The sequence below is a fragment of the Simochromis diagramma genome, unplaced genomic scaffold (assembly GCF_900408965.1).
Source record: "Simochromis diagramma unplaced genomic scaffold, fSimDia1.1 OVJJ01000596.1, whole genome shotgun sequence".
In the NCBI taxonomy this organism is placed as follows: Eukaryota; Metazoa; Chordata; class Actinopteri; order Cichliformes; family Cichlidae; genus Simochromis; species Simochromis diagramma.
The window spans coordinates 14,831,809-14,858,793 of record NW_024387245.1 but is presented as its reverse complement, the minus strand read 5'-3'; the positions used below and the strand labels follow the sequence as shown (position 1 = coordinate 14,858,793).

Sequence of the window (26,985 nt, the reverse complement as noted above, 5' to 3'; positions counted from 1 at the left end):
ATCCAAATTTAAAAATTGGTTTCATTCATCAATATTTACAGATGATATCAGGAGACGGTGAGTGTCTACATCCATCTGTGAAACACGGAGACTCTATCATGGTTTGGGTCTGTGGGGCTGATCAGACTTTGATCCATCAGAATCAGAAAGGGTTTTATTGCCAAATGTTGAGCAGGTTTACAACATTAGGAAATTGCTGCGGTGCTTCAGTGCAAACATACTGTCATAAATTAAGCTTAAATAGACATGAAAATAAAAATAAGAATAAGAATTAAAAGTGCTAAGTAGATAGATATATACATGAGTGCAGGTGGTGATCAGTGCCAAACATGGAATGATGCAGTGAACACAGCGTAGGGTCATGTGTTAGTGGTGGGAACAGTCATACGGTTATTGTTCATGTGTCCAACAGCAGAGGGGAAGAAACTGTTCTTATGGTGAGAGGTTCTGGTGCGAATGGACCGGAGCCTCCTGTCTGAGGGGAGCAGGTCAAACAGACTGTATCCAGGGTGAGAAGGGTCAGCTGAGATCCGAGCTGCACGCCGCAGTGTCCTGGAGGTGTACAGGTCCTGCAGAGATGGGAGTCTGCAGCCAATCACCTTCTCAGCAGAGCGCACAACACGCTGCAGTCTCTGTTTGTCCCTGATAGTAGCTCCAGCGTACCACACGGTGATGGAGGAGGTGAGGATGGACTCGATGATTGTGGTGTAGAATTGCATCATCGTCCGTGTTGGCAGGTTGAATTTCTTCAGCTGCCTCAGGAAGTACATCCTCTGCTGGGCTTTCTTGATGACGGAGGTGATGGTGGGCTCCCACTTCAGGTCCTGGGTGATGGTGGTACCCAGGAAGCGGAATGAGTCCACAGAGGTGATGGGGGTGTCAGTCAGGATGATGGGGGGGAGTGGGGCTGTGTGCTTCCTGAAGTCCACAACAATCTCCACTGTCTTCTGGGCATTCAGCACCAGGTTGTTGTGGCTGCACCAGGACACCAGACGTTCAACCTCCCTCCTGTAGGCAGACTCATCCCCGTCCGAGATGAGCCCAATAACGGTGGTGTCATCTGCAAACTTGATTAGCTTGACAGACTGGTGGGTGGAGGTGCAGCAGTTAGTGTACAGGGAGAAGAGCAGAGGAGAAAGAACACAGCCCTGAGGGGAGCCGGTGCTGATGGTCCGGGAGTCCGAGACGTTCTTTCCCAGCCTCACATGCTGCTTCCTGTCCGTCAGGAAGTCAGTGATCCACCGGCAGATGGGATCAGGCACATTCATCTGGGAAAGCTTGCCTTGGAGATGGTCTGGAAGGATGGTGTTGAAGGCAGAGCTGAAGTCCATGCACCATGTAATTCTATCTAGAAAGCATCTGATAGGTATGGGGAAATACTCTCATTTTTTCAGCGCAACAGTGATCCCAAACACACCACTTGAGTTGTGAATGTCCTTCAGGAAGCCTGGAGAACTATTCCTGAAGTCTCTTTAAAGAAATTATAAGAACATTTCCCTAAAAGAGTTCAGGCTGTGTTGAACAATGAAGGTGTTCATACCAAATGTGTGTCCGAGGTGGTAATCTGCAGCACGGGGGCACCACAGGGCATGGTTCTCTCACCTTTCCTGTTCAGCCTTTACACTTCAGACTTCTGTTATAATTCGGACGATTGCCATCTACAGAAGTTCTCAGATGATACAGCCATCATTGGATGCATATCAGACGGGAATGATCAGGAATACAGGGGGGTCATCAGTGGCTTTGTTGGCTGGTGTGAGACCAACCTACTCCTATTCAACGTCGGCAAGACAAAGGAGATGATCATAGACTTCACGTACTTCTGTATAAGAAGGGCCAGAGTTGACTCCACCTGCTGAGGAGACTGAGGTCCTTCGGAGTCTGCAGGACTCTGTTAAGGACATTCTATGACACTGTGGTAGCATCTGCCCTTTTCTATGCAGTGGCCTGCTGGGGGAGTGGATGCACGGACAGGGACAGGAGCAGGATTGACAAACTGGTGCGGAGGTCTAGCTCCGTGCTGGGATGTCCCCTGGAGTCTGTGGAGGTGGTTGGCGAGAGGAGGATGTTAGTAAAGCTGACATCCATCATGAACAACCCACATCACCCACTGCATGAGTATGTGAGTGGGCTGAGCAGCTCCTTTAGTCAGAGACTGAAACACTCTCGCTGCAGGAAGGTCGCTTTCGCAGATCATTCATCCCAACAGCAGTTAGACTCTATAACTCCTCAATCACGATGTCATAAGTCACTGGACACTGTGAACATCCACGGTCACCACTTCATGCATAATGGTCCTTCCATGTGTATGGACATGTGCAGGTATATATGTATGTATATGTATACATATGTATATTTAGTGTGTACATGTGTGTGTACATGTCTATACTTAGGAATAGTAGTGGTACAATAGTTATGTCAAGCTGTATAGTTTATGTCTTCCATATTTCCAACCATATATCCATAATCACATACTGTGTATGCTACCATTGTATATAATGTATTATCTTACTTTTTTCACTGATTGTACTTATTTGTATTTTTGTATTTCCTTCTGATATCTGTACCTGAGCTGAGGTGACGCAAAAATTTCCCCGTTGTGGGATCAATAAAGTCTTATCTTATCTTATCTTATCTTAAATATTACCTTTCAAACTTGTTCAAATAGAACGCAAGGATAGCTCAGTAGGTAGAGTGGTGGCCCCACGATCGGCAGGTCGGGGATTCGATTCCCCTGAACAGCTACCCTGAGGTACCCCTGAGCAAGGTACCCTCCCCACACACTGCTCCCCGGGCGCCCAATGGCTGCCCACTGCTTCACTGAGTGAATGGGTTAAATGCAGAGAGGAATTTCCCCACGGGGATCAATAAAGTTTTCTTTCTTTCCTTATTTTCCCGATTATCCTTGCATGTTTCAATTAATCAATCGACAGATTTCTAATTTTCAAGCAAAATAAATAAGGTGTGGCTCACGACTTTTCTACAGTATTATGTATTTTCACAGGTAAAGCTTCTTTTGGGTGTTTTTAGTAAAGAAATTACAGGAAATTTAGGAAAAAGATGCAACAGTGGCCCCTTGTCAGAATCATAGTAGGTGTACTAAGTTAAAGCTTCATAGTTATATGTTCTACCAAAGCCAGTGCATTATTTTGCAGTTTTAAAGAAAGTTATCCAGATGTTGATCAAATATGGGTCTTCTTCTTTTGTCCATTACTTAAGACTAAGGATTTGTTTTTGAGTTTGACTGGAGCAAGTCAACGAAACATCAAATCATAGAAAATACAACAACACATTTTTTTTTCTGTGATGACTTAGTATAACAGAAATTGGCATTTTGACTGCGCTCTTAGATAAAATGTATATAAAAATGGATGTTGATCTATGTTACCACCTTCTGGGACACTCAAAGATTTTAAAAATGAAAGTCTGTGCAATCAAACAATACTGAAAGCCAACTTTATTTTTCATCCTAAATATTCATGAAATGCCACAAGACATCTAAATATTCCCTGCTGATACAACAACTAACCCATAGTTGACATAAATATGGAGAAATAACAATAAAATAACAGACTGAATAGAGAAGGACTCAGTTTAAACAATCACAGATACATTCTCCTTTAACCTGGCAGTATGACGCATGTAGTGCTGTCACTCTGCCTCAGTCCTGAGTGATCCTGTCTGACCTTGTTTTACCTTGACTACGCCCATAAAGTGTGTATGTGTGTGAGTGAGTGTGTGTGTGGTAGGAGAGAAAGGTTTGTGGGTTTTGTGTATGTGGTTGAATTTCCGTGTGTGCTCGGGAGGGGATGTGTCAAGTCTTCTGCCTCCATTGAGATGTATGCAAATGCCAGTAAACCTCTTTGTGCTCGCTGGTGGACAGCGAGAAGAAGGCTGCCATCAGCCCTCGGATGAAACCTTGAGTGGGTGGAGGTGTGTGAACATGGGTGTTAACGGCAGGGCTGTTAGGGGGGAAATCAAAATGCCATCAAACTTGTTTGTGAGATGATAGTGATAGTGCTGCTCAACAGGAAGGGTGGATTTTAGGAATCCTACCAATTAAATCAGCAACAATCTGAAAGCAGTCCCTCAGATTGAATATAAGATTGTAGGTACACTCATTACATTTTTTAAGTTCTTTCTTACTTGCAGGAATTACACAAAGATCTTCCCAGAAGTGCATGTTTACTGTTAAGTGAGTCATTTTACACATCATGCATCTGCAAATAGAAAAGGAAGACATGACCAGAAAAAAAGCAAGTACATTTACTTTCACAAGTAAGGGTCATGAAACTCAAGTTGGAGGTGTTTCTTTTACAGATTTGATCAGTTGAGATGTGCAACACATTCACGTTGCCACCCTATCAGCAGGCTTTCTTTTATCTCTTACTTTCTCCCCTCCTCTGATTGTGCTGAAGGGCTCTGATGAGTCTTGAAGAGAGCTCTTGAAGAGAACTAAAGGCAAGATCTGAGACATTTGGGAGGTGGGGGTGGGTGGGGTTCAGCTAAATCCTTGGATACTCTTCTCACACATCTCCTCCTCACTGTACTGAGCCATTCAACACTAAACCCTCCACCCCCTCTTGCCCCCAACACCACCAACACTCCTTTTCTTTGGGCACCCTGAGAGCTCTGCGCTCTCTTGTCCCTTTCTCTCTCTTTCTAGCCCAGCCTATCTCTCTTGCTGTGTTTGTCTTTTGCATAACAATTATTCCCCCAAGTCCATGTACCCAGAACAATGCTTGTATAGCTGGTATTTGATGTCCTTTACTCCACTGACTTCTCTCCGAAAGTGTGTTAAGTGCTCATCTGCTGGTTATAATGTAGTGTGATGAGCTAATTTCAGAAGTTCCAAAAGAAGAAATTCTGTTTGTTTGCAAGAACGTCTTAAACTAGACCACATGAACCACCAAGAATATAATGACATGAGTTTGAGGTGCTCTATGTTTTACTGTTTTTTTTTTTTTTTTTGGGGGGGGGGGGGGGAGTAAGGCCTCAAGCCACAAGGAGAAAAAATGTTACACATGGCACTACATATGCAACCTATATTCCAGCAGAACTTGATTATACAGCCTGCAGACAGCTTGACCAGTTTTACACCTTTAGGTAATATTGCAGTTAATGCCTGCAGTGGGACTTGCAGACTAGGGGGAAACTTCCATCGAAACTTCAGGATAGTGTCTCAGATGATGGGGGTGTTGGAGGGGGGGGGGGGGGGGGGGGTGATGGGTGTGGGGATTGGAATCAAAGGGTTGAGGACTTTTTGTTTCAACGTGAAAAGGAGCTAATGGCCGACCATCGCATCTCGGGATCTGAAATCCCCGGGGTGCCCCCGGGGCCTCGTCGTACAATTGCACCCCCCACTCCCTTCCCGCAGTGCGTCTTCCTGCCGCAATCTGCGGCCAACTATTCGCGCTGGGGGATCGCATCTGTACTGGGCTTTTGAATAGCCATTGATAGGGGGTGAATGGGAGAAGTTCACTCGAGTGCTGTGGATTGTTTTATGGTTAAGCTTGTTTTTTTCCATTCCGAATGTTTTAATAAGCTCAATATAAAAAAGTAGCCATAACCTTGGCAACTGTAGCCTTTTCCTTTATCCTTTTATCTCAGTATGTAAACTCTTATGCATAATCACATATTCTATCTGGGTTTTTTTAAACAATCATAAAAATTGTAGACTGTCTTTTATTTCGGTAACACAATCCTCTAATTCAAATACAGATTTTTAACTGATAGTTCTGAATAAAGTTATATTCAGTTGTTTTAAGAAGAAAAAGACAAAAAACAAACAAACAAACAAAAATCCACAATTGAAAACATACACTTTGTAAAAAAAGGTGCCACGGACATGAATAATTTCTCACTACAGCAAGATAGAACATGTCTTTATCTGCAATGGGTGGGCAAATTTTTATTTCGAGTAGCCATAAACCATTTTTCATTCCATTATGCAAGTGTTGCCTAATTTATGAGCAATTTATGTTTGTTAGAGTTAAAAAGTACCCGACCCCAATGTGTTTACGATTACATTCGGCCTGGTTCATTAGGTTAATTTGTTTCATCAGCTACTCGGGATGACATTGGTATTTGTTTAAATACATTGATTCAGGCCACACTGAAGCTTGTGTGTGAGAAATTTTAATGTCAAAGCCATGCCATTAACGAGGAATAATGTAAAGAAACGCTGCATTATAATTTATGTATGAAATGAGCGAGTTAGGATGTTAAATTGTTTTTTTACAGGAGCAGTGACCTGTGGTTTTTGAGCAGTGTTTTTATGGTCTTCCAAGTAGATCAGTTTATTCTAAGCATTAGCTTAACTTTAAAATATATGTACTTCACATACATAAAGTATCAATACCGTGCTAAAAATAACTTTTTAAGTTCAGGTGAAAAAAACACGCCCACCTCTTTGGGAGGAGTCAAGGTCATTTACAAATGCACCTTCAGCTGTGCCCAATCAACTAGCCGACCAATGGGCGATGATTGGCTGTAAGACGATACTAACACTTGTGGCGCTGATAAGAAAAATCTGTGGAGCAGACACGCATTTGAGCCTGATGGTAGATAAGCGTTTGGGAGGACAAAGCTTTATGGACTAGGCCGTTGGGATATTGGTAGTTATGCTGCATTCACACGTAGGCCTTCACGTTTGAACTGGTTTATTTATTTTTTTCTCCTTTGGATCCCGAAACGGATAAGACATTTTAAAATCAGTCACCTCTAGATCAACTTTTCCCCACTTTCTGGAAGCGCGTTTGTTGCTCGGCCAGGTTTTCTCATCTTTTGGAAGATGTCTGAAAGTCCTGAGGGCCACAGCCGGCCTTATGACTTCAGCCGCACCAGCGCTTGCGCGCAGCTTTTGGGTCAGGAGGGTTTTGGTAGTAGTGCCTCCTTCCAGGTACCCCATGGTGTCTTGCCAGACCCGAGCCGCATTTACAACAAAAGCTGTTACGGTGGTATCGCATCGACATCCGCTCAAGCCTTTTTCCCCTTCCCATCCGTCTCCACCGACTACAGGCCCTCTGAGCTACAGGCTGGAGACTTTGGGCAACCCAAGCATTGGTATCCCTTTGCAGACTACACAGGCCAATTACCTGGCGTATCTGCAGCAATCCAGCCTATAAACCTTAGCACCCCTGAAGCCGAGACGGCGGAGCAAATCAAACTACCTGAAATAAAGATGGAGAAGGTCGCCCGCGAGGACTACTCATCCGAGATAAAAGTTCAGCAGTACCTGACTCCACAAGCCTCCAACGATATGGCCCACGGATTATTCTACGCTAGGACTGGGACCTGGAACCCGTCCTTTTGGTCCTTCTCGTCACCTGGCAGCGGTAGTCAAACTCCCTCCACATCTTCGACATCTTCCCCATCGCTGTCCCCCTCACCCCCGAGCAACGGACTTCCGGGGAACGGGTATTTCAGCGTGAACACACCTCAGGTTGTCCCTGAGGCCCAGCAGCAGAGGCCGGCCACCTCCCGACGAAATGCCGCGTCCTCCAATCAAGGATGCAAGGAAGAGGTGAGTCCTCATCTCGTGGACCTTTTGCAAGAGCACTGCAAATGTGCGCTGCCTATCAGCCAAAGATTTTTCGCTTGAATTTTGGATTTTTTTTTTTTTTTTTTTTTTAATTTTCTCCTTCTAGCAGGAAACTGTTTCCACTGAAGAGCTGGAGCAGTTTGCCAGGGAGCTCAAACACAAGCGCATTACTCTGGGTTTTACCCAGTCAGATGTTGGCCTTTCACTGGGAAGCCTTTATGGTAAATTTATTCTTTTATCTTATTATGTTGCATCTAACTCTAGTAGATTGGATTGGCAGGTTTGGTAAATGTTGGCATTTAAAAATGGTTATGAATATTATATGCTCATGAAGTGTCTTCTGCAGTTTGGGGAGCTGGCTGCGTGTCTGTCAAGTCTTATGTCTTTTATTTTCTGGAGCAGGAAAAATGTTCAGCCAAACTACCATTTGTCGTTTTGAGGCTCTGCAACTGAGCTTTAAGAACATGTGCAAGCTGAAGCCCCTTCTGCAGAAATGGCTGGATGAGGCGGAGAACTCTGAAAATCCTCAGGATGTAAGTTTCAAACAACCAGTTTGGGACCAGGTGATTGCCAAACTGGGGCTCCTTTTAATTTTAGACTAAGCCCAAACTGAAGCAGATATGTCAAATCCTCTAGTGATACAAATTTAGGTGCTTGAAGAGCACAATCAGTAACTCCATCCCTCTTACATGTTTCTGCTTCCACAGATGTACAAGATTGAGCGAGTTTTTGTTGACACCAGAAAAAGAAAGCGGAGGACCAGTCTGGAGGGGGCAGTGCGTGCTGCTCTAGAGTCCTACTTCATCAAGTGTCCCAAACCGAACACTCAAGCAATCAAGCACATTTCGGATGATCTGGGCCTGGAGAGAGATGTAAGCATATCTTATTTCTCTCACCACAAGTCTCTTGTGGTTCACATTTTGTTGACTAACACTTTACTTTGCTCTTGGCAGGTGGTACGTGTTTGGTTTTGCAACCGGAGACAGAAGGGGAAGCGCTTGGCTCTGCCGCTGGATGAGGAATTGGAAGGCCAGCTGTATGAGCAGAGTCCTTCCCCCATTCCCAGTCAGGCCTACCCAGGGCCCAGTTTCACTGGAGGCCCTCCTCCCACGCTCTACATGCCTCAACTTCCCAGGCCTGATGTCATGAAACAAGCCCTGAATCCTGGAGTGGTTGGGCACCCAACTAGATAAAGCCATAGTCCAACCAGAACCACAGATTGCCTTTCAAAAATGTGCCCAACTTACCTCGCAAGCTCTACAAATGCAGCAATCAAACCATCTGATCGTATCTGAGTTGTGTGAGGGTGAAATCAAAGTGGTTTCCGGTTTCAGCTATGGTGATTGTGAAATGCCTTATGTCACTGTGTTCTGTGACCTTGAACTACTTTGACTTCATATAGCAAAAGGGGATGTTGAGTTGCGCATTTATTGCATGACTATGTATTGGCCAAGGAGTCCAGTTTTTGAGTTTGTGCTGTGACTTTATGGACCAGATGTGGAATGAGGCTTGGTCTGTAAATGCTCGAGAGCTGGGGTGTATTAGTTGTGCATAATTCTGGGTAGGCTTTCTGTGGTGCCAACAAGGGAAAAGCAAGGGAGGGACACCTCCTTAAACAGTATTCATTTTTGACAGTTTGGCTAATACTTGTGCAATACTTCTTGTGTCATGTCTGTAGAGAGCATCTGTAGTATTTGTCTAAACTAGCACTGCAACAGAGAGCGCTCTTATAAGATTTGTCCAAATTTTTTTACAAGGCTTTTATTCCATTTTTATTTGTATACCAAACTTGCTTTTTCCCCCTCCCTTGTGGTTATTAGTATTAAGCAAAAGGGGAAAAAAAGCGCTTCAGTAGGTGTTAGTGTAATCCCTTCGACGTAATCTGGCAAATACTACAACCCTTTACTTGTTCTATTTGTACACGCTTTCTTTCTCAGATGAGCGACAGTAAATGTGACTTGTTGCCATCTGCTTTTAGAAACTCTTGTAGGATTCTTTTTCTCTTTATTTAGATTTTAATGTTGACTGACTACCCTGTCAACTTTCTTTTTTTTTGTATTTCCTATGTTACTATTTACTCAGTGTTTTTAAAACTTTGAAAACAATGTTAAATGTCATTCCAACTTCAAAATACATCAAGAAGTCCCTAGGTGACAATAAAATTATTAGCAGGATCAGCTTAAAGTTGTCAAACAATATGTACTGCTGTAATTTATTTCTGGCCCAGGATAGCTCAGTGTTGATTACAAGCTGAAATTATCAACTTGGAGTTATTTACTGAGAGTGCAATCACAACTGTTAGGCATTAGCTGTTAGTTTTTAGCAAAACTAAATTGATTAATATATTGAAAATCTGGGATAGTGACATTTTTCACTTAAAAAAAAAAAAAAAAAAAAAAAGTTTGTAATCATATGTATGCATAATTACAGAATTGCCTATTATCCCCCCCAATAAATGTTATCAAAAGACAGTGTTTGTATCTTTTCATGATAAACCCTCATCATAGGGTAAGCAGTAGTTTGTAGCTGAATTTAAACAGGGGACTTTTACCTCATGCTGCTAAGCTTGGGCATTAGTGTAGTAAGTGCATGTATGTTATATATTATTTAAGGAAGTTGTGTGTGTGTGTGTGTGTGTGTGTGTGTTTGTTTTGGCCTGTATATAAAGTGCAAACATGGTCTCTGTGAGTCTTTCAACACTTCAGCAATGAAAAATGACAATTTTAAAAAGTTTTCCAGGTTTTGCTTTATTGTAAACATTGAGGCAGTTTGAGAACTGGAGTTTCTACCAGAGGCGCTGTGAACAAAACTCATTTTAAATGTTGAATTATTTACAAACCTGATCGAGACAAGCAGCTAGCCTGCTTCTCTCTAAAAGTATGAAACTGTCTTTCTAAGCTGGAGCAGTTGACTAGCTCACAGTATTTTATATATTCAGACAGAATATTGCAACAGCAGCTTCTTTAATAACTAAAGGTGTAAAAGTGGTTGCATAATTTAAATAAAACATCCCTTTCTTGCAACACAGGAAAAGGATGCTTTCTGTCATAGTTTGTACTTACAGTACGGTGTGTGTTTACAGACATTTCCATAATGCAAGAGACAGGTTACACTTTATCTAGATATCCACTACATCCCTTTTCTAAATATCTCCACATACTAGGTAGTTTTTAACCTTAGTGTACTGGAGTAAAGTGCTAGGGATTTCAGTGTAGCAGATCACTCGGTCATTGTTGTTAATGCATAGTAGTTACAGTGCAGTTTAAGTTGTGTGCATACAATCACATTTCTAAAATATTTTTTTAGAAATGAAATTCAGAGAATGATCAAATGATGTCTACAAATGTTGCAAAAAAAAAAAAAAATACAGTAAAATTTGATCAAATGTTTAAGCTTGTGTTAGCATTGACCCATGCATCTAGGTCTGAGTAAACTTTGTGCTTAGGTAAACTGTTGTACTTTGAACAGATATTACACAGTCTTTCCCTCCAGTCTGTGTACCGTTTCACTTTCCACTGTTTCTTCCAGGTAAAATACTCATTGTAGCGTTTCTTATCCTCTGCAAGCTGTTGTAGATACTTTCCCATTTCATTCAGTGATGCAAACTCATCAACATGGATGAAAGAATGAGGTGGAGCCACAGCTTTGTAATTGCCTAAAGGTGGCCCCAGGACAATGGGCAAAGCCCCTCCCTCGTAAGCATTCCTCCACAGCTTCTCCGTGATATAATCTTTAGCAAGTGAGTTCTCAAAAGCCAAATAAAAATAGCAGCGAGATATTGTAGGTAAAAGTTCTGAGGAAGGGAGGCGGTTTTTAGTCCAGCGCCCATAAACAGCCACAGGAACTGAAGCTCTGAGGTTGTTGTACACTTGGCTTCTTTTGTGGTGGCTCTTATAGTTGCTGATCACCCAACAAACCAGAGAGCTCTTGTTTACAGAGTTGTCTTCATTCACATGTTCTTCAGCCTCCCTCCGTAGCAGCATGCCATAGGGTATGCTGACGTCAGCATCCCTCCTGTAGGTTATGGTCATGTTAAAGATATCTGCATACTTATGTAAGTTTCCATTGTGAGAAGGAGCCTCCAGGGACATCCAGGCCCACTTCTGGCTTGGTGGCCGTGAGATGTTAGTAGGCAACTTGTGGAGGCCCACTTGCAGCTCCCTGTTGTGGAACACCACTACATCCGCAGAGGGGAAGTAGGAGCGCTCGTCCACCAGAATACAGCGAGGGATACGGTAGAGATCCCAGCAAACATCACCCTTCAGGCTGAATGATCTGCTGAAGGGCCAATACCACAGCAGGACGGTCACATTTCTACTTCTGCTGTCATGATGTAAAGGTTTTACAGAGCTACTCAGCCACCCACTGAAGAGACACAGTGGTAAAAAACAGAGAAAAGGGAGGATGACTAGCCTCTTCACCAACTTGTGTATTTTTTTGGTGTGAAACCCCTGTCATAAGAAAAGAATGAACACATCAGTTTTCTTCCTGCTTCACTGTTTGCCTTGAGCAGATATATAAAGAAAAGACATTACTTGCATGTTTTTTTTTCTTGAATGCTGCATAGACTTCAAGGATGATCTGTTTTGTTTTACCTAAATATAATCCCTCACATTTTCAGTAAATGCATCCTTCTAAAGGTCCACTTAAACTGAGCATATTTAAATTCTTCCTCTTGCACTCTGCACAGTTCAGAGGTTAAAAAAAGTGTTGCACGGACGTCATTATAAACTTCCTGGAACGAGACATGTTAGCGCTTACCCCTTTATGTCATCTGTTAAGACACCAGAGGCTTCTTCCAGGAAACATGTTCACAAAACTCTATATTTAAAAAGTCAATCTAAGATGATTAATTCTGATAAAGTCTTTTTATCTTTTGGTTCCAGAGAGGCTTATCAGTGCTAAGTCAATCATCTCTGTGTATATTCAATTCTGTGTTAAGGCGTGCCTGACCAGAGGAAGAAAAACATCAGCGGAGTCGAGGTGGGAAAATCTGAATTTCAATATTACCAATAGCCATGCTGGTATTGGTATCAAATTGATGCTAGCGTGATCAATACTTTGTTTCTATCTTCTAGGGTTCAGTATGTAGCCCACTAAAAAAAGAAAAAAATATACCTCAAACCTGCACTGTGAATAATTTCTGAACCGTGTTCTTTTGACTTTCACGTCTGTTTAATTGCAGTATAGCACAGCATTACAGCGGAGGTCCCAGACCACAGATTCACCATTGTAATGGGTAAATAAAGAGCAGAGCCTCCGATTAAAACCCAGCAGACCAAAGGATGTGAATATGCAACAGTGTGGACAATGATGTTTATCTTAAAACTACGGTGGATACACTATTTGTTGCCATCTCAAATGAAAAACAAAAAACAAGTAAATAAATTTAAAAAAAGTTTTTTGCTACAGTTTATCACCATGTTCGTTTTAATTTAAAGTAATAGTAAAACGATGGGATGTTACCAACTTACTTAAATGCTTAGTGAGATTTAAAGAAAAAACAAAGAGAAAAACAAAATTTTGCTTTAATGTTTCTCTGTGTAAATATTTCTAATCGGATCTAATCTCAACCTTCAGTGACAGATGATGGTTCTCTTACAGCCACAGCTTGGTCAGTGCTATTTTAGCGAGTCACAAATGGAGAACAATGGCAGTTCCAATGAAAAGTTTCACAGTTTACATCTGTTTACGGTCACTGGCGTCCTTTTGGGGAAATCAAATTTGAGGAGGCATTCTAGTTTCTAATTCTGTCTGGAAACTCAGAAATTCAGGAGCATACCATAAAATATCAGTGATGCTTATCTGTTTTAAATCCTGCTGTGCAAGTGGTTTTCCACCTGGTTTGCCAATGATACCTTCTACCAGAGCCCATTCTGGGTAGATGCCTCAGTACATCTATGAACAAAGTCCAACCTGAAATGTTCACAACACAGTCAGACTGCCTGCAACATTTAATGATGTTACAGTCTTAAAGTCATTTCGGCCTCATCTTCATTCAAATATTCACATCGAGATCCAACTGTGACAGGCATTTTTTTTCTCCTTCTCACTGACAAATGACTGATTAGTGATCAACGTGTTAAAGCTAAAGCTTTAAATAGAATTAATATAAACAATATTTAAAGATATTCAAATAATAAATTAGTGACATAATCGCTGTCTCCATCCTATGGAAGTTTGTTTCAGCTAATGAATGAATGAATGAATAATTTAGAAAAAAAAAGAAAAAAAGAAAAAACTATCAAAACCCAGACATGCATCAGAAACTTCTGTTATTATCTCCATTATGTGTTACACTGCATTATGATTTATTATCTCAAAATTTTAACTGGCAGAAAATATGTTTTGATTTTTTCAGTGGTGAAAACAAGACTTCATACCATTGTTATTGCTGACTAAATCATTGCAAAAGTGTTAAGTGCAAAAAATAGCAAACGTCTAACTGAGATTTCGGTCTTTGTCAACCTGTAAGCGATGTGAAACGAATTCACATCGCTCTGAGGTTGGCCAGGGACTTTATGACTGAAGAAATGAAACATGCAGTCACTGATTCAGCTGTGGTGGTGGCGTGGCAGTCAGACAGAAATTCAGAGTTTGTTGCTGAAAACCTGCCAGTGAACAGATTTAGTTTACAGATTCTTTTAACCTAGTAACTGACTTTTTCTGGAGCAGAATGTTGGGGTTTTCTTCTTATCTGGCTTAACAATGTCAGAGCTAAACTTGCTTCCCAGAATAGAGCTTAGGTCTGTCATTAAGTGACCAACACCTCATCAAACTATGGAGAAACTGAAAAAGAAGCACTTTCTTCACAAGGTAACTTTATAAATTTATATGGAAAATCAGAAGTCTCTCTTAAAGTAAATAAAAGTGTGTTGTATTCAGTTTTGGGTAGAGTAGTGACTGTGTTCAGGACTCACCATTAGGGACTTTAACTTCACATGTGGCTTCCAGTATGAACACGATTCACCACCTCCTACACAGATCAGCACCTTGCCTGTCCTTTGCTTTAAATGAACAAAACAAAAAAATAAATATTACTTTATAAGAAGGGGAAAATCTCTTTCAGTCAGTATTTGCATGTGTACAAAACACATTGTTATTATCTTCCAGCTGTTATTTGGTTAATCGCTCCTCTCATGTTCAAAAGACAGAATCAAGCAGTTGCACAAATGACACAAAGTGAGTTACAAATCACCTGGTGTAAGCTCGAACGAATGCAATTCAAATATTTTAGTTAATCATGTTTTTGCATTGCATGACATTGCATATTAAATTCTAAACTAAAGGCTTATATCATTTAAAAGCTCTACCTTTCTTAAACGGTGTGGTCTTTTCTGTGGAACCTGTCTTTGTCTTTAGAAAGTACACTGTGATGCAGACTTAAGGAAATGGGATTTTGCAATATGTAAGACCTGAAACTACAAGGTTTCAGTTTGTTGAAAATGAAGAAGAGCAACATTTAAAATCACTTCCCACACTAACTCCTGAAGAAATATTTTCACAAATTTATTCCTTACATTTGCATGGCAGAGGAAGAAAGCACATGTTTGGAAAAACAAATAGAACAAATGAGCCTCCTTCATAAAAACATTTGTATATATCCTTAATACATTATAAATATTTTTTTTCAAAATCTATGTCAACAAGTGTATTAAATAGCAATATTCTTAAGAAACAGGCCATGTCTATAGTTCAGACCTAAAGATCAACTACAGGATGTTGTAAAAGATTTTGTTGTTCTGTCACTGGCTGGTGACCATATACTTTTAAACCTGCATGTTTCTATTTATTTCTAGCAGTCAATGAAATGCAAGCTGGCAGATTAAATAAGCAAAGTGTGTTTTGCACAAAACTTAACCCCCCCCCCCCCCAAACAAATAAAGATTTAGCAAGATTTTGCTTAGCAAGAAATTTCTTTAGATGAACCACACTGACCAGAAAGACATATGAAAGGCAAAACCCCAAACCTTCTCCACTAACCTGATGATGAGATGAGTGGTTTATTCTCTGTCTTCAATCACCATGAATATTGTTTCTGCTTGTTGCCAGTAGAAACACGATGGCAAATGTGTGTTAGAAAACCAAAAACACAAAACCTTTTAAAGAATCGAAGGTGTGGCTTTTCTGAAATCTTGCTGAATATGTGTTTACATAAAAAGGTCCACATTGTCCCACCCTCTTTCTAACTCCGCATTGCATTTAAATTCCTGCCTTCTGGTAAGTGCGGAACATTCTTTCTCTTTTATGTCTGTGGCAACCCTCACTCTATGAGAAAAAATGGAGCATATCCAAGACGAGTTCGTTGCATGTGTGCACGGCTATAAAAAAGAGGAAGTGTCAGGCATGACATATGAAGATGGGGGTTACAGAAGGGAGCTCACACAAGACTGAGTTACAATCAGGGAAGCTGCTGTAGGGGGAAGAACACCAACACCGGCACTACTGTGCAGAAATATTTTGCAAACAAAACAAAAGGGAAAGGGCCTGTATCAGAAACATCATGTTTCTGTTTGCATCAGTGAGTGGTCAAAAGACAACATGCAGCAAGATGTTAGATATATTTAGAGTATTATTTACATATACATGCCTGGTTGTCACTGATTATCACTTGTGGTTTGTTAGTGCTAAGAAATGAAAAAGCAGCGGCAAGAAGTGGTGAACAAGTCTGTATTTGATCCAGAATGAATTGCAGATAGTGTAGTCATAGTTTAAAATCTGTAACAGTGTATCTGTGAATATGTAATTATGTGCACTGGTGTGCTGGATCTCCTGTGTTGCTGCAAAAAAATTTCCATCTTGTGTAATCTTAAATTTGAGCAGTAGAGGTCATCCTTAGTCTTCTTGTGAGCAGATCACTAGCTCAACAAGCTTGTGCATGTTGGTGGCTCCTCGTGTTGGTGTTGTTCCCAGATCATCATACTAAATGTTGTTCCAGGATCAACATTGCAAGTGACCAATCAGAATGTTGTGACGTCATACCTTTGTGACTTCGGGAAAAACCGGCGTAAAACAAAAAACTGTACTTAAGCTGCGTGAAACCGCCTCTGTCCGCCGATCAACGGACCCTGACCCTAACCCTAACCCTTTAATAAACAGTAAGCAGAATTGATATTGTCCTTGCAACATTGGAATTTCATAAATGAAAACTGTATCTTTATGTTTTTGGATTCCTTTCCTTTTTCTACTGCTGGGGATTTTAACCACGCGGACCTGAAATCTGTACTTCACAATTTCCACCGAAATGTGAAGTGTGCTACCAGAGGAGATAGAACGTTGGACCAGGTGTACACCAACATGGCGAATGCATACAGAGCCCAGGCTTATCCCCACCTGGGTCTGTCAGACCATCTCTCCCTTCTGCTACACCCAATATACACACAAAAGATCAAGAGCACTGGGATTACAACTAAAACCGTGAGAACATGGCCGCAGGATGCTATTCCGATGCTTCAGGACTGTTTCCACTGCACAGACTGGGATGTATTCAAGGTGCAGGACACTGACAATCGTGTCGCATTGGACAGTTACACCTCCACTGTCTTGGACTACATCTGTTTCTGTGTGGACAATGTAACAACTTGGAAACGACTCCGTGTGTTTCCTAATAATCCACCCTGGATGACACACGGAGTTCAACAACTTATTCGAACGAGGAACAACGCTTTCAAATCCGGGGACCAGGAGGCATACAGTGCTGCCAGGGCCAACCTGAGAAGAGGCATCAAGACTGCCAAGCAGCAGCACAGGAGGCGTATCGAGGCCAGGTTTGAGAACAACACAAACCCAAGGCAGGTCTGGGAGGGCATCAGGGCTATCACGGACTACAAAAGGAGAACACCATCACCCTCAGCCGACAGTTCTACTCTGGCTGAGGATCTAAATCTCTTTTATGCCCGTTTTGATAGGGAGAACACCGACCCTGTCCTGTCCCCTCTCCCCTCAACCGACCCTGCTCCAGTCCTGAGCACTCATGAGCTGAGGCGTGTGTTCCGGAGCATTAACACCAGGAAGGCGGCCGGGCCAGATGGAGTGCTGGGCCGGGTGCTAAAAGACTGTGCTGCGGACCTGGCGGACGTCTTCACCTCTATATATAACACCTCGTTGTCCTGTTCACTGGTACCATCCTGTTTCAAAGCAGCAACCATCGTTCCCATCCCAAAACAGTCAAATGTCACATGTCTGAACGATTTCAGACCTGTGGCACTCACCCCCATTCCCGCCAAATGCCTGGAGAGACTGGTCATTAAACACATCAGAGCTGCTTTTCCACCATCCCTGGACTCGCACCAGTTTGCATACAGGGAGAACCGGTCAACCGAGGATGCGATCGCCACAGTGCTGCACACATTATTGAAGCACTTGGAACACAGGAACACCTATGCACGGCTCCTCTTTGTAGACTACAGCTCGGCTTTTAATACCATCCGGCCATACAAACTCCGTCCCAAACTCCACCAACTGGGACAGTCTGTGCAACTGGATTGTGGACTTCCTCACTAACCGTAGACAGAGTGTCAGAGTGGGTAAGAACACCTCTTCCACCCTTGTGGTCAACACCGGTGCCCCTCAGGGGTGTGTCCTGAGCCCTCTGCTATACACTCTCTTCACCCATGACTGTATTTCCTCCTGCGCGTCCAATCTCATTGTTAAGTTTGCCGATGACACTACAGTGCTCGGACTTATATCCAACAACGATGAGACAAACTACAGGACAGAGGTGCAACAACTAGAGTCATGGTGCCACGACAATAACTTGGTCTTAAACACCAAAAAGACCAAGGAGATCATTGTAGATTTCCGGAGGAAGGGTCATAACAACCATCTGCCTCTCTTCATTGGCAGTGAGGCGGTGGAGAGGGTGAGCAGTTTTAAATTCTTGGGGGTAACTGTGACCGAGGACCTGTCCTGGGGCAACCATATCACCTCAGTTGCACGGAAGGCCCAACAGCACCTCTACTACCTGAGGAGACTGCGGAGCGCACACATTCCCAGATCTCTGATGTTGAACTTCTACAACTGTGCCATCAGCAGCGTTCTGACGTATGGATTTCTAGTGTGGTTCCCCAGCTGCACCAAGGCCGATCAGCAAGCACTCCAGCGGGTGGTGAAAGAAGCTGGCAGAATTATTGGAACAAGTCTGCCAGAGATTAGTAATATCTTCCCCACTCGCTGTCTGAGGAGGGTGCACAGTATCCTGCGGGACCAACATCACCCTGCGCGCCACCTTTTCCACCTGCTGCCCTCAGGGAGAAGGTACAGGTCTATACAGGCCAGAACATCCAGACTGGCCAACAGCCTGTATCCACAGGCTGTGAGGCTCCTGAACTCTCTGCCCCCCTCTCACGGACAATAACCATATCCAACTTCTGAATAGCACTGAACTGGTCTGCATTGGTGCATCATATCTTTATTCTCTTTCCCCCTCCTGTCCTCCCCCCCCCCCCCCTTTCTTAAATAGATAACTATCATATCTGACATCATATCTCACAGTACAATAATATTGAATGGGTTGCATTGTTGTACTTTGTCATGTTTCTCAGGTCTTTGTCTGAATTTCTTATGAACATTACTTGTCATGTTCTCATGTTGTTGCTAAGGATTGTCTTATTGCACTGGAGTCACACTGGGTTAAATATTTACACTTGGGTTTTAAGGGGTATTTATTATTTTCTTCATTATTTTATTTATGGGTTGTATGGAAGCCCCAAACGCAATTTCATTGTTTTCTGACAATGACAATAAATAAATACTTACTATACTTACTTACTATACCAAATGCACGAATGGCTTGGCGCGCAAAGGAATAACGTCACAACAATGTGATTGGTCACTTGCAATGTTGAACCTGGAACAACATTTTCATGATGGTCTGGGAACAACACCAACACGAGGATATCAGATCATCCGATTTCTGGACCCCATGGAGAAGAAATTATCTGCCTCTTTTAACTGCAAATTTTCCTTTACAATAGTCCCAATCACCCGACTCTTATCTGTGTATAAGCTTGTCCTGCATTTCCCAGTCGCCACCTCAGTGCACCACCTTTACTGCTTTTACCTGTTTTCCTCTCCCAGTAGCCTCTTGACCTGTTTGTCTCACCTTTAAATTGTCAAAGGATACAAAAAATAGGATTTTAAAATGGTTGAAAGTATATTTAAATTTCATAGATTATCAAATACTAAATAAAGTCCATCTTTGTGCTTGTGCAACCAATTCAGATGAAGCAATGTGAGAAAGGAACATCATAGTCATAGTCATACCCTGTAAATAATGGTAATCGCATGTATGTTTAATATGCCATCCCTTTAGTAAAACCATGTTTTATATAACATATTTGGTTTATGTTGTGCTTATGTTAAACTGTTTTTACACCATATTTGTTGCACATATGACAATTTAGTTTCAATTGTTGAAGAATTTATTCAAAGAATATTTGAGTGTTTCAAAAGCAGAACAACATCCTGTTCGATCCTGGACAAAATAATACACTAAACTGCTTTCATCAACATGTATTTGAGTGTGTGAAATCAGCTTATGGAATTCACAGCACAAAAAGTCACAGATGACTGATAAAGACAGGTCACACCCTTATGATTTCCTCCCTCAGTCTTCCTCGCCTGTGGAATAATACAATGTTGTAGGGGTTGTGTCACAGCTACAGCAGTCTGCTTCTTTCTAGTGATGTTATCTCACTCATTCAGCTTTCACCATTTTTTTCTCTTTACATCCTTGAGGGTGTTTCTTTCTCTTCTTGCCAACCGGAACACAAGTCTCGGTGGTGAATGCTTGTTACACAAGAGCATTTTTATTCAGTCATGAATGCAGATTGACAACTAGAAACAGCTGTGGAAAATGTCCAATATAAACATATCAAACTGAATGGGAAACACTGGGTCTAAAAATGTCTTCAGTGCAACTGCTTCATTTATATCTGAAATGGAAAGCATGCAGAAAATAATGTGGCCAAAAAGAAAAGAAAAAAAGAGTTGAATAATAAATTCAACAATGATATTTAAGATACAATATCACCTTTGTGGCAGTATTTTGGATAGCCCTCTTTCCAGTTCCGCTGTGAGGGTACCACAGTGTGCAAAATGTGACTCATCAGCTAGTGGAGAATTTTTCTTTATAGCATGGGGAAGCAGCCACAAGCAGTCAAAACATCCTTTGGAAAACTACTGCACCATGCTATTGATGTTCCAGCAGCATGTGATATACTTCAAACTTTGCTCCATGAGATAACTGTAATTCCTTCCTCCAAAACATCAATATGTCCTTTAGAGTCGATTCCTCAAAGACGTTCTACCATTAATTAATGTTTCAGTCTTAAGTATGATCAACCTGTCTCTATTAATTGGAAAGATACCACAGGCCTTCAAGCTGGCAGTAGTTAAACTGTTACTTAAAAACCTATCACTTGACCTAGATGTCTTAGCTAATTATAGGCCAATCTCCAACTTTCCTTTTTATCTCAAAAATTCATGAAAGAGTAGTTGTTACAGAGCTAACTGATCATCTGCAGAGCAATGGTTTAATTCAAGAGATTCAGTCAGGTTTCAGAGCCCATGACAGTACAGAAACAGCTTTAGTGAAGGTTACAAATGATCTTCTTATGGCCTGAAAGTGGACCCATCTTTGTGAGTGTCCTCCGAAACCTCAGTGCAGTGTTTGACACTGTAATCCATAATATATTTTTACAGTGATTAGAGCATGCTGTAGGTATTAAAGATACTGCACAGCAGTGGTTTGAATCATATCTATATACATATTTGTTCACGTAAATGGAGAATCCTCTCTTCACCCACTGAGGTTAATTATAGAGTTCCACAGGGTTCAGTGCTAGGACCAATTCTGTTTACATTATATGTGCTTCCTTTAGGCAGTATCATCAGAAGGCATAGCCTTCATTTTCCGTGCTATGCAGATGACACCCAACTTTATCTATTAATGAAGCCAGATACAACACAACAATTAGTTAAACTGCACAAATATCTTAAAGACATAAAGACCTCGATGACCTCAACTTTTCTTCTTCTAAATTCAGTTAAACCTGAGGTTATTGCACTTGGCCCTAAAAAACTTAGAAAGGTGGTATCCGACCAGATTCTTACTCTGGATGACTTTACCTTGGCCTCCAGTAACACTGTCAGGAATATTGGAGTCGTGTTTAACCAGGATATGTCCTTGTGCATATTAAACTGATATGTAGAAGTGCTTTCTTCTATTTGTGCAATATCTCTAAAATTAGAAACATCCTATCTGATAAACTAGTTTGTGCATTTATTACTTCTTGGCTGGACAATTGAATTCGTTATTATCAGGCTGTTCTAAAAACTCCCTGGAAGCCTGCAGTTGATCCAAAATGCTGCAGTTAATTAAAGGACTGAAAGGGACTAAAAATAGAGAGCAGATTTCTCCTATACTGGGTTCTCTTCATTGACTCCCTGTTAAATCCAGAATCAAATTTAAAATCCTTGTCATCAAATACATTGTCTTGAATAATCAGGCCCGTGTTATCTTAAAGACCCCATAGTATTGTGTAATGCCATTAGAGCATTTAGCTCTCAGACTGCTGATTTACTTGTGGTTCCTAGCAATAGACTGGAAGCAGAGCTTTCTGGCCCCTCTTCTCTGGGCTTCCAGTTTGGATTCGGGAGACAGACATCTTGGTGTCATATGATTTGCAGGGGTTTTCTCTGTTTTTGGTCTATTAATGTAGGGTTTTTACTTTACAATATAAAGCGTTATGAGGCACCTGTTGTTGTGATTTGTGATGAATAAAGTTTAAATGAACTGAACTGAAAGTAAGCAAGCTTGAAACTATAGAAATAGTCCACTTTTTTGATGACTCCTTTTTGTCTAACTGATCTTTTCTGCTAGATAGCAATTGACAAAAGGCAAGCCAGGGCTGAAAGAGTCATATTGGACAGACAGAAAGATTTCATCGACAGAATATGCTGGAAGTGAAGCCAGATCCAGATTTGCTGGTCTGACTGGTAACTCCAGAGGAGGTGTAGGCTGCCACTCAATGCTGGAGAGGTGTGGTGGCAGAACAACAAACCCCAGAAACAGGTGAAGAGTAGAGCAATTAAATAATACAGGTGGAGGGAAGATAAAGTACTGGTCTTGCATCCAGTGCTAGCTGTGATCACCAGTGTGAGTATATATATATATATATGTACTTTATTTAAAAACAGAGAGAAAGAAATAGGTAAGGAGGTGTGTCAGAAAATTGCAAATGTCTTTACTTCAGTCACTATCACAGCTCTGCCTTGTCCTTTCATCAGCAGTGACAGAAAGAAATCAGTTTGTGGAACCAGCAGAGGTACGTGGACATCAGTGGAAAGACGGAGAGAAATAAAGATGGCCGAAGAGCCAAAGATTGAACTCTTTGTAAAGGTAAGACATACAACAATCTTGACGTGTTACAGTCTAAGCAAAAACCCTTCTCATTCCCAGCTACTTGGTAACACAAGGTGACATTTTCCTGTTTGTTTACATCTAAAGTGACAGAAATGTGTCAAAAAAAGCTTTTAACTTTAGCAAACTACAGTATTTCAGTGTATTTAAACTGTAGTAAAGCATACAATGCAGGATATGTCAGAGATACAAACCAGTATTACAATAATAGGCTTTTTAATCTGGGTGTGAAATACCTTTGCAGTTAGCTTAAACTGCCAGAGCAGAGCAGGCTTGACGAGAATACCTGTGTAGGTGCGCATGGTTTTGTTAGATCCTGATACTAGAACCCACGTACAATTGTGCAATTTTATGATCATAAAAGCTTGTTTTATACTCATCTGCTGTGACTGCAAAGTGTCTTTGTTTCTGTCTGTCAGGCCAGTTATGATGCTGAGAGTGTGGGGAACTGCCCTTTCTGTCAGAGACTCTTCATGATTCTTTGGTTAAAAGGGGCCAACTTTACCCTGACCACTGTAGACATGAAGAGGTGAGAGCACATTTCATTCGTTTTTCAAAAAGTCTTGTAGAATCTTTAAGAGCTGGGCACAAAGGAGTCTGGCTTCATACTGCTTTTTTGATGTAGTCTCAACAAAACTACTATTTACATTGTTTTTCACAAGTTGCATTCAAGGACAGAGAGTTGCATTTGTAAAAGAAATGGGAGGAAAGTCTGATTTACATTATAAAAGCCACCCAACAATGAAAACCTGCCAACACCTCACCCTCCACCAACCCCACTGAGTTCAGGAAAGGTTACAGGGACACTAAATGCTATGCAAGAAACAGCCACAGCAATAAAACATATAGGCAGGCAAATTATTTACATTCACACAGGATTCAGTTTTTGGTAAAAAATTGGTAAAAACTGGTAAAAAATTTATTATGTGAAATGGCAGATTACTGAACAGAAAAGACTGCTGCCTGGTGTAGGCCAAAGGGCTGAGATTCTGAAGCAGTCACACAAATGACCGCAATAGGTTAAGAATGATAAGATGCTGAAAACGAGCACAAAGAGATATTTGTGAAGACAGATAACAAGATGACGCAAACAAATATTTTACACACCTGCAAAGAAACACAAAAGCTCCACGAGATTCAAAACAATTACAAAAAAAAAAAAAGGTTTGAGAAACACTAGTGAGAAAAACAAATGGTTAGCAAACAGTTGTAACTGACTCAAAAGTGACACAAAATTAAAGCAAACAAGCTCAAAATAATCAGGTTTATATCTAAAACAAATCAGTTTCCATTCCATTTTTAAAAAGGCAAAAGAACAAATGTTGTGTTCACTTGTTGACACTGCCCCCAAGTGTCAGTAAAATCAGGTATTGCAGGTTTAAGAAAACAAACACACACACGGGAAGCTGAATGACATTTACAATGTATGAGTGAGAATCAGGCGTAAGAAACACCAAAACCAACAATAAAAGAATAAACCCCCCACGCAAAGGTTTGACATCAAATTTAAAGCTGTCCTTCTGATGAATAGGCAACGGAAAGGGAGAGGGCAAGGAGCAAAATATGCTGCACTTAACATAAACAACATGAAAGTTAAGTATATAAAATACACTATTTAGATCATATAAAAATAGGAAGCTTTCATTCCAGTGTCTCAAAAATTCTGTAGGAAGGTGTTAAGATGGTTGCTTGTATACTCCAGCAGTCATTGCTTCTTCATGCTTTGCAAAAGGGGGAAATAATGAAGCCCTGTTAATCTATAGCACAAAACAAAAGCAGCTCAATGGTTTCAAACCCGTGTTTGTATTTTTTTTGTTAAACTTATCATGTCAGTCTATTTTTCACTCAGTAGGAATCACTACAAACCAAATTTAGACTGGTAAATGTGCCTGATTCTAGAAGAACACTTGCACTCGTAAACTAATTCATAGCCATAAAACACATTTGGTAGTGAGAACAAACCGCAGTGGATATTAAGTCTTTACCCCTTTAAAATTTAATTAGGAGTAATCCTTGAAGCTCTTTTCTGAATAGAACAATTTGTGTCATATTTCAGGCCTACTTATAGAACAAAAACCACTGGGCATGCATCAGAAGTCAGCGAGGGTGGTCTCTACCTATGCAGCTACTTTGAAAAAACAAAGCCAGAAATTACTCTAATCATCAATGGTCGTCATAGCATGGCTTTATTTATTATATACTGAAGTGTCAAAACACATCATTAGAAAGTGATCCTAGCATGCTTTTCCATAGCATTTGCTTGGTTTAGGCTGGGAAGTTAAACATTTTAACTTTCTGATCAAGTGTGCCAAAATAAGCCTTCACTGATCTGTTGCAGGGCTCCGGATGTACTGAAGGATTTGGCTCCAGGCTCTCAGCCTCCCTTTCTCATCTACAATGGTGAAGTCAAAACGGACACTAATAAGATTGAGGAGTTCCTGGAGGAGACCTTAGCCCCACCACAGTGAGCAAAGTGCATCTTGCTTCAAACATATGAACCACAGTGTTTTCAGTCCTTGAAACACACTGCATATCTAACCCATCACTGCAACACCAAACATTAACAAAATGTTTTATTTCATTAACAACAGGCACCCAAAATTGTGCTGTCGATACAAAGAGTCCAACAGTGTTGGAGAAGACATCTTCCGAAAATTCTCAGGATATATCAAGAATCCCAATCCTGGTTTAAATGACAGTAAGAATTTTGAAATTTTCAAGTCACTTATGCTATATATATGATGGAAAGAGCCACCATGGGTTAACAGAAAGCCTGCAACTTCTTTCAGTGCTCGAGAAGAAATTTCTTTCCACTCTGGTGAAGCTGAACATGTATCTAGAAACTCCTCTCCCTCATGAGCTGGGCAAAAACCCGGATCTTACTGTGTCTTCACGCCTCTTCCTGGATGGTGACAGCCTTACCTTGGCAGATTGCAACTTGCTTCCCAAACTCAACATTGTCAAGGTGAACAGAATTCAGCAATCCTATGTGTTTACAAACCTTTCATTTTGATTGGTTTTTTAATCCTGAAGAAGAGAGAAATATTCACTGTTATCTGAATAGTAGAGATGATTTGAGAAATGTAATGAGTCATTCCTGGACTTATTTGTAAAAATTGCTCTTCCCTCAGGTGGTGATTAAGGAGTACCGTGACTTTGCCATCCCTGCAGAGCTCAAAGGCCTGACACGTTACCTAGAGAATGCCTACAAACGGGACGAGTTTCGCCACACCTGCCCAAATGACTCAGAGATTCTCCTCGCCTACCATTCTGTCGCCCAGTACCTAAGCAAATAGAGGAGTGAACTGAAACAGCATTCATGAAATTAAAGAAAGTAAAAACAGAAAGAGATAAAATGCAGATGACTCAGATATACCATGTTGAAAATTAATTTCTATATCTGTTTAAATTACATCTGTGTGGACAATAAAAAAAAATGGCAGTTTAATCATTTACTTTCTATAAAAAGTATAGTTGTTACCATGACTTTGGCTCCCTCTAGTGTTTCTCGAGTGTTTTTGTAAATGCCGTGTACGTGCGTGTTTTGTGTCTGAACGTAATGTTAAGTGCACTTAATTCAAATCAGATTTTAAACTACACATTATTTTAGCATACACATAAAAAGATGAATGGCTGTACATAACTCCTCTTTACATATTTTTATATAGTGACTGCATATTAGCAGTGACCGTTTGAGAATGGTTTAATTTAAATGCATAAATGGAGGGTGAAGGAAAGAGTATATCTATTTATATGGACATTATGGACATACATTAAAGGTTAAATATGAAAAAGTGGCTAATGTTGGTAAATGAATGTTTGTATATGAATTTATTAGCTACTAAATTTCTGCTTTAAAGTTGTCATGAGTAATCGTTTTTATATTAAAGTTGTATGGTGAATGCAGATTTTTCATCATCATGGAATCCAAAACATTGGATGAAACTTAATCAGCTTTGTTAATAGCAAATGAATTATGGTAATAAAATTATTGATTACATGTCTATATGACTCTTGA

General features: G+C 40.9%; 3 protein-coding genes and 1 long non-coding RNA gene across 8 annotated transcripts in view; 2 read left to right on the top strand and 2 right to left on the bottom strand.

The window, feature by feature from the left end:
• The window catches only part of LOC120714343, an 873,031-nt gene that overhangs the window by 821,071 nt on the left and 24,975 nt on the right, over positions 1-26,985 (bottom strand). The gene's annotated exons all lie outside the window — the stretch shown is intronic.
• Positions 6,570-9,883, top strand: pou5f3 (POU domain, class 5, transcription factor 3). 3 transcript variants are annotated; one of them, XM_040000481.1, is made up of 5 exons: positions 6,570-7,525; positions 7,653-7,764; positions 7,943-8,076; positions 8,251-8,415; positions 8,497-9,883. In XM_040000481.1, exons 1-5 carry the CDS (start codon positions 6,794-6,796, stop codon positions 8,734-8,736), a joined length of 1,383 nt encoding a protein of 460 aa, XP_039856415.1. In that variant the 5' UTR covers positions 6,570-6,793; the 3' UTR covers positions 8,737-9,883. The 3 variants fall into 3 exon arrangements, with proteins under 3 accessions (XP_039856415.1, XP_039856413.1, XP_039856414.1); XM_040000479.1 differs by having other exon boundaries at positions 6,571-7,525; positions 7,650-7,764; XM_040000480.1 differs by having other exon boundaries at positions 6,575-7,525; positions 7,650-7,764; positions 7,946-8,076.
• Positions 9,860-15,826, bottom strand: LOC120714326 (fucosyltransferase 7 (alpha (1,3) fucosyltransferase)). Its single transcript, XM_040000486.1, has 3 exons — positions 15,527-15,826; positions 14,464-14,550; positions 9,860-11,994 (listed from the first exon to the last, which is right to left on the bottom strand). Exons 2-3 carry the CDS (start codon positions 14,464-14,466, stop codon positions 10,924-10,926), a joined length of 1,074 nt encoding a protein of 357 aa, XP_039856420.1. The 5' UTR covers positions 14,467-14,550; positions 15,527-15,826; the 3' UTR covers positions 9,860-10,923.
• Positions 22,588-26,971, top strand: clic3 (chloride intracellular channel 3). Of its 3 annotated transcripts, none has more exons than XM_040000493.1 (7): positions 22,588-22,703; positions 22,838-22,946; positions 23,387-23,496; positions 25,306-25,431; positions 25,559-25,665; positions 25,757-25,932; positions 26,099-26,967. In XM_040000493.1, exons 2-7 carry the CDS (start codon positions 22,911-22,913, stop codon positions 26,261-26,263), a joined length of 720 nt encoding a protein of 239 aa, XP_039856427.1. In that variant the 5' UTR covers positions 22,588-22,703; positions 22,838-22,910; the 3' UTR covers positions 26,264-26,967. The 3 variants fall into 3 exon arrangements, with proteins under 3 accessions (XP_039856427.1, XP_039856428.1, XP_039856429.1); XM_040000494.1 differs by having other exon boundaries at positions 22,591-22,703; positions 22,835-22,946; XM_040000495.1 differs by lacking the exon at positions 22,588-22,703 and adding an exon at positions 22,743-22,758 and having other exon boundaries at positions 22,835-22,946; positions 26,099-26,971.